At 43.7% G+C, this 7769-nt stretch overlaps 1 protein-coding gene across 1 annotated transcript; it reads right to left on the bottom strand.

The window, feature by feature from the left end:
• Positions 1-1778: 1778 nt before the first annotated feature.
• Positions 1779-7440, bottom strand: LOC129325751 (zinc finger protein 664-like; the record flags this gene model as incomplete). Its single annotated transcript, XM_054973623.1, has 5 exons — positions 7378-7440; positions 6619-6745; positions 5832-6049; positions 2361-2604; positions 1779-2197 (listed from the first exon to the last, which is right to left on the bottom strand). Coding segments are annotated over exons 1-5 (1071 nt in total), but the record flags the coding sequence as incomplete, so codon positions are not given.
• Between the last annotated feature and the right edge of the window lie 329 nt (positions 7441-7769).

Genomic DNA, 7769 nt, shown 5'->3' with positions numbered 1-7769 from the left:
GGGTTGCAATTACCAAATTTGAGACTGTACCATGAGGCGGTATGTTTAATACGGTTAAAGGAGTGGGCAAAATTATCTAATCTTAAATTGCTAGCTCTCAAGGGGTATAATAATCTGTTTGGTTGGCATGCATATTTATGGTAGGACAAGCATAAAATGGATGGGATGTTTCAGCATCTTTTTGTGAGAAGGAATGTCTTCATGATTTGGCAAAAGTACAAGAAGTTTATTGGGGAAAAAAGACCTATGTGGATTGTTTCAGCAGAAGTTGTAAACCCAAATATGGAGTACAAGGGAGAAGATTGGATAACCTACAAAGAACTATTATGGTTGGACAAAGATTCTTTTAAAATAATGAACAATGAGGATTTACCATTTGAATATGGTTGGCTGCAATATCGGCAGATTAAAGACTTATTTGAATCTGATAAAAGAAACGTGGGTTTTAGAACTAAAAATACAGAATTAGAGGAGCTTTTATTTGGAAGGGGAAAAAATTGATTTCTAAGGTGTATAAACTCTTTTGAAATGGTATATGGGATGGTTAAAACTCAAATGGTGAAGTGGGCAATAAATTTTAATAAAGAAATCACAATGGAGACATGGGAATTTTTATGGAATAACACACTGAAGATATCTACATGTAATAATCTGAAAGAGAATGTATACAAGATGATGTATAGGTGGTATTTAACACCGAAAAAATTAGCAAGCGCAAATAGTAATATGTCAAACAAATGCTGGAAATATAAAAAACATGAGAGTTCTTTTTACCATATGTGTTGGTCGTGCAACAAGGCCAACCTTTTTTGGTCAAAGATATATGCAGAAATGTTATTAATTATGAAATGTAATTTGTTGAAGAGCCCTGAAATGCTGTTGTTAGGATTGAATATGCAAAAAGTTAATGTGAAGGATAGGACATTGTTTTATATGACTGTGGCAGCAAGATTACTATATGCACAGTATTGGAAGCAAGAAGAGATACCAGAAGTGGAAGATTGAATCCAAAAACTGTTGTACATGGCGGAGATGGACAAAATGACAAGAAAACTGAAAGAACAAAATCCAAGAGAATTTTTAAATGACTGGGGGAAACTTAAGGAGTATCTTGAAAGTAAGTGGGATGTGAAAGGACAGTTGTGGTCTCTGGACAATTATTAAGATGTATAGAGAATAAGTAAAAGCTTTACCTTTAATAATAGGGACAAATATTTGAATAATAAGAAATAAAGGAGTTATAGTGCTGTTGGGAGTCAAAAACGGAAAAGGAGGAGGGGGAAGGGATGGGGGCATATATACCGATTTAAAGGGTAAATGTAGTTGTACTATGTATTATGGAATGTATGTTAACCCATTCAATAAAAATTGATTTTAAATTTAAAAAAGGGAATTATATAGTAGGATAATTAACTATGAAATATATTATTATATTGTTTGATTGCAGTGTTTCTAATTTTATATGCCAATTTATTGGATATAACATTCTTCCATGTTCCAAGCATTTCTACATTTTTCCACTGTATGAAATCTTTAATGAAGAGTAAGATATGAACACTATTGGAAGCTCTTTCCACATTGGACATTTATGTTTTCTCTCCTGGGTCAATTTTTTGATAGAAACTAGTGACCGCTCTGACTGAAGCTTCTTCCACTTTCCAAGCACTTATATGTTCTTTCCCCTCTGTGATTTCTTTGGTGGAAGCCTTTGGTGGGAAATAAGGCTTCCACTCCAACTGAAGCTTTTTCCACACTCTAGGCATTTATATGGTTTCTCCCGTGTGAATTCTTTGGTGGGAATAAAGGTTTCCACTGCGACTGAAGATTTTTCCACACTCCAGGCATTTATATGGTTTCTCCCCTGTGTGAATTATTTGATGGCAAGTAAGGTGTTCACTCTGACGGAAACTTTTTCCACACTCCAGGCATTTATATGATTTCTCCCCTGTGTGAATTATTTGATGGTGAGCAAGGCTTTCACTCCGACTGAAGCTTTTTCCACACTCTAGGGATTTATATGGTTTCTCCCCTGTGTGAATTCTTTGATGGCGAGCAAGGCTTTCACTCCAACTGAAGCTTTTTCCACACTCTAGGCATTTATATGGTTTCTCCCCCGTGTGAATTCTTTGATGGCGAGTAAGGCTTTCACTCCGACTGAAGCCTTTTCCACACTCTAGGCATTTATATGGTTTCTCCCCTGTGTGAATTATTTGATGGCAAGTAAGGTGTTCACTATGATGGAAACTTTTTCCACACTCCAGGCATTTATATGGTTTTTCCCCTGTGTGAATTCTTTGATGGCGAGTAAGACTCTCACTCCAACTGAAGCTTTTTCCACTCGAGGCATGTATATTTCTTGCCTGTGTGAATTCTTTGATGGCGAGTAAGACTTTCACTCCGACTGAAGCTTTTTCCACACTCTAGGCATTTATATGGTTTCTCCCCTGTGTGAATTCTTTGATGGCGAGTAAGGCTTTCACTCCGACTGAAGCTTTTCCCACACTCTAGGCATGTATATGATTTCTCCCCTGTGTGAATTCTTTGACGGCGAGCAAGGCTTTCACTCCAACTGAAGATTTTTCCACACTCCAGGCATTTATATGGTTTTTCTCCTCTGTGAATTCTTTGATGGGATGGAAGGTTTCCACTCCAACTGAAGCTTTTTCTACTTTCCAAGCATTTATGTATCTTCTTTCTGTTAATGGTTTTCCAATCCATGTTAAGATCTGATTTTTCACTATAATTACCATCACTTCCTAGGCACTCATTTCTATTTTTTTCTTTGTACTTTTCTTGAAATAATGACATTTCATGTAATTCATCATCCTGTGAAACACCAGAATTATCCCTTCTTTTACAAGGGCGTTTTCCTGCCTCATTCATCAATGAATCACAATGTGCAACCTTCTCTTTTATATCAGAATACGTATCTCCTTTTTCCAGCACTGGATGCTCAGACGTTCCATTTGATGGCTCCCACATGCCTCTTGCTGGAAAAAATAAGATAGAAACCTGGCATGATGATAGGTGACTTTCCCGACATATCTTAATCAGTTTTCTACCTTGCTTTGTAATGGTTCTGTTTGCATTCCTTGGTCAAGGTTATCCTGTCAAAGTCTGTAGCCACATCTCCCCCTAGCTTTCTCAATTCCTCCTGAGAGTCTGTCTGCCCAAGACACATCGGCATATGTTCATCAAGTGTAGAGTGACACAATGTTAGCCAGGAAGTGTAGTTTTAAAAAGACAGAGCCAGCGAAGATCGCTCCTCAGAGAATTGGTTAATTTCCTCCACCTCCAGGAAGGCTTTGTCAATTTCACCTCCCCTATCTAAAATTGTGTGAGATAGCAACTAGAGGGCACCCAGGAATGGAAATGGGCTGGAGTTGCCTTGCAGAGCCAGGCATGGACCTGGAAAGGTAATAATGGGTTGAAATTTCCCTTCGGGCATTTCACAGCCCCTTCACACAGCTCCAGTGTACAGCAAAGCCTTTGCTCTCATGCCAGCCCTTTATTTTTAAACTACCCTTCCCAACCAACATTGCATTTCCGACACTACTACTTCATGTCTCAGTTGTCTTATAGAGAGACAGACTCTAAATCCCAAGCTAAATTCCATTTGTATAGTAATTAACATAACCCAAGTGGATAAATAGAGATTTGTGGCTTAAGTTAAGTGCACCACCTATCAAGTAAATCCCTCATTCCTTGTGGTAAAAAACAAGGGCACGTGTGACCATTTTGCCATACCTTGAATGACCACACAGGAAAAAAAATGATTCTGAAATTAGGGAATTTCAGCTTATCTGCACCAACGTCACTGCTTTTGGGAAGAGGCGTCTTTTCCTGCTTCCCACCAGCATTGTGGTGCACTCACACACCTCCCAGGGTATCTCCACCTTTTCGGCAAGCTTTCAAAAACTCTCCTGCTCCAAAGTGTTGGGGAAGATTGCAGTAAATCCTGGATGGCTGCACTGGGAGTGGGAAAATTTGGCTTCGCATCTTCGGAGGATTCAGAGAACAACACTTGCTTTTACAGTTGTCTATCAATACAACAATCTTCTATCATCATTTCTGAAAAACTGCAAAAATGCTGGGGGCCCAGGGGAGGGGGTGGAACTGGGGCGGAGCAACTGTGGGACTCCTGCCATGTGGAAGCCCCGTTAGCGCTTCCCTTTATTTTCAGATGGACCAGCAAAGGGGAAACCACAAAACCCCTTCCCCGCGTGAAATCAACCAATGTTAAGGACTGGTGCCTAGACACACGTTCAAAAGTCTTTGGGGATAGTCTGGTGCTGGGACAGATCAGATGGGACTGACCAAACTGTGTGTTTGTGTGCATGTTTTCAAGCACCATCAAATCCCTTCTTACAGCAACCCTCTCTATTAAGCTCTCCAAAACGTCCGACCATTAACAGCCTTCCTCAGGCCTTGTAAAGTGGAGGACAGGCTTTCCTTCCTGTGTCAATCCATCTCATTTGGGGGCTTTTCCTGCTGCCTTCAGCTTTCCCAAGCATTATTGTCTTTCCCAGGGAGTCTGGTCTTGTGATAGGATCAAAGGACGATAACCTCAGTTTAATCATTTGAGCTTCTAGGAAGAACACAGAACCCACATATTTGTCTTCTTGGTACTCACTGAAAGACTACAGGTTTGCAACACGTATCGAGAAAAAAGAGACTCTTCTAAAGGTGAGTCAAAATTTGTTCAATATTGAACAGTCTATCTTATTTTGTTACGTGCAGGGAGTCTCTCCCTCCCTCTTGCAATCATTAAGATGGAATGAGCTATAAAGATGGCCCTGGTACCTAGTTCATATTAAATTTGATCTTTTCATCTTATTTACTCATGATTTTAATAACTTTTTTCATATAATCACAAACACTTAGTAAATGTACTTGTACATTATATTACAGATTCCCCCGAAGAAGCGTATTTCACAAAACACATAAGAAATATTTTAGCTGAGCAACAAAAAATATTTTTCCTTTTCTTGCACTATCAGCCTTTTTATCTCACACTGACTGGTGCAGCCCTATAATTTTTCTATGATTTTAATCCAAACAAAAAACCTGGAACCCACAAGTCGTATTTGCCTCTAACTTTAGACATCACAGATATTAATCATAGGAAGATGCACTTTTACGTATCTGATTCTCTTGGGCACAGATGTTGTAGTCTGTGATGTTCAGTAGTTAGGGGGCTTTTGTGTGTAACCATTGTACGCTACACTCATTAAGATAAACATTCCTCAAGTGGTCTGCACAACCACAGAAAGCCTCATTCTTTGGGTAATGCAGAAAGAATAATAATTACACTTGATTTACATACCACCCTTCAGGACAACTTAATGCCCACTCAGAGCGGTGTAACAACAACAACAGCGCTTATTTACCCCTCTTCTAGACAAATCAGTGCCTCACCCAGAGCGGTGAACAAGTTAGTGTTATTATTATCCCCGCAATGCAGCTGGGGAGCTGGGCCCGAGAGGAGTGGCTTCCCCAAGGCCACCTATTGAGCTCACGGCAGCAGTGGGAATTGAACCTGTAGACCCATACTCAAAAGGAGCCCCTCCACCCAAACACAATTTGAGAATATAACCCATATCCTCTCTCTGCTCTTATGGCAAGAAACAGCGCTCCCCTCCCCTCAAAAACTTCAGCTCCTGCAACTCTTATTTTAGCAATTAAACACGGGAAGAAAGCATGGGAATGGAAAAGAAACTGAAAGTCAAGCCACGGATGTGACACTTCACTCTCCATTCACCTCCACCTGACCCACCAGCAGCGAGAGCGGAAGCTGTCAGTCTTCCGGGAGACGCCCTGCTGCCTCCCACAAGGCCCAGCTGTTCAGCCAGAGCCTGTGCTACGTTCCAGGCAGCTCCGGGCCAGCCTGGGGGCCCTTCCAACCCACCAGCCCTTGGAAGCAAGCGCTGCGACATCCAGTCCCACAACGGATCGAAGCAGCTACCTGCCACTCCCTCCTCTTCATCAGAGGCCAGCTCTTCCTCCTCTTCCAACCACGATATAAGGTCAGGTTTGGCAGGCTGTGGTCCTTTTTATCAAGACAGAAAGCACAACGTTATAAGTTATAACTCTTCCAATGCGCACATAAATCCAGCACTTCTAAGCCTGCTTGACTCTGTCCCTCCAGAAATGTGCCACGGGCAAGTCATCGGGGTGGGGTGGAGTGGAGTGGAGTGCAGCCACGGGCAAGTCATCCCTCTGCACTGCCCGTTCTGTGCCCGGTCCCTGCCCAGTTGAGAGAGGGAAATGCCTGCAGAGAACTCCAAGTCAGCGGCAGAGAAGCCAGCAAGGTTCTCTCCACAACCGTCTCTTAACTCAGGCAAGGGAAGCCCCAGGCTGGAGGGAAGCCCCTGCCTAACCGGGTTCTCTGGACCAGGCCTCACTTCACAGCTCTTCCGAGGCCCTCTCATGGGGTCCAGACACAGGGCGGCCATACAGGGGGGCTGCCTCTCTGCCGAGAGAACCCACAAGCCCTCCCACATCAGAGGAAGGATCGTATGGAGTGACAAGAGATCAGCCACTGGGTCCAGGGGAGACAGCCTGACCATGTCCTTCCTTACAGTCACTCCTCACAGCCCAAGCAGAAAAGGGCCTTACCCAGAGAGGCCACGTTTCCAAAATTCTCCAGCATCACTTCCTTGTACAAAGCTCTCTGGGCTGGGCTCAGCAGGTTCCACTCTTCACGGGTGAAATACACAGCCACAGCCTCAAAGGACACCGGACCCTGGAAGGAAAGTATTTCTTTATTCCCCTGGAAAGGGGGTCCCAACGAAAGAAATCCCAGGAGGGTGGAGTGGTGTAATGGTTAGGGTGACACATGAGGACCTGGGAGGAGTGAGCTCGAATCCCTGCTCTGCCACAGCAGCTCATCTGGGGACCACAAGCCTGTCAAACTCTCTCAGTCTGATGTACCGCACAAGGTTGTCGTTGTGAGGATTAAGGGGAAAAGGGGAGAAAAGCCACCATGGAGAAAAGCGTGATATGAAGATAAAAATAAACAATACTACTTATTAATAATAAGCAAAATCAAGGATGGTAAAATGAAAGTGGAACACCAGCAACAAAGAGGAGGGGAGAAGAGCCCCGTGGGGATACTTGGCTTCCCCCCACCCCTCCCAGACCTCCTTGGGGGACACCTGCGGGCCAGAATGGCTGTGTTCATATGGTGGGAGATAACAGCCTTGTGGGACAAGTAACCCTACACAGGGGGTGACCCTTTTACCAACTTCCAAGCGGGCCACCTTGACACCCTGCGGTGCAAGAGGAAGGAGCCCAATCCTCCGAGTCTGGCAACACAGAAGGAAGCATCCGCGCCCGTCTCTGCAGGTCTCCCAGGCACAACACGCCACTCCATACCTGAGCGGGCTGCATGGCTGGTCTTTCCCCTTCGCCACACGGAGGAGGGAGCGAAGAAGCCATCCAGGGCGTCTTTTCCTTGCCGCCTGGGAAGCTGAGAAAGAAAGAAGGGGGGAAATGATTTTTTTCTACTGATGCATTTTCTGGTCAAGTCCACTCAGTGAACCTCTCTCCGGGATGGTTTCAAAACACAATTCTGCATACTTCTTCTCATCTAGAAAGGCTCCAGAGTGTTTGGCCTGACATTTCTCTCTCCCCCTTCCAGCCATTCTATATGGAGTAAGAGTCCCACCTTCCTTATTCATCTATCCCCTCCCCTCCTTGAAATGCTTCCTCCCAAACTATGCCAATCCATTCCTGGCCCTGAGTCCCTGTCCCTGCCTGAAGCCACA

Source organism: Eublepharis macularius, chromosome 1, assembly GCF_028583425.1.
Source record: "Eublepharis macularius isolate TG4126 chromosome 1, MPM_Emac_v1.0, whole genome shotgun sequence".
Classification (NCBI taxonomy): Eukaryota; Metazoa; Chordata; class Lepidosauria; order Squamata; family Eublepharidae; genus Eublepharis; species Eublepharis macularius.
The sequence above is the reverse complement of the archived record's forward strand: the minus strand, read 5'-3'. Positions and strand labels throughout refer to the sequence as shown.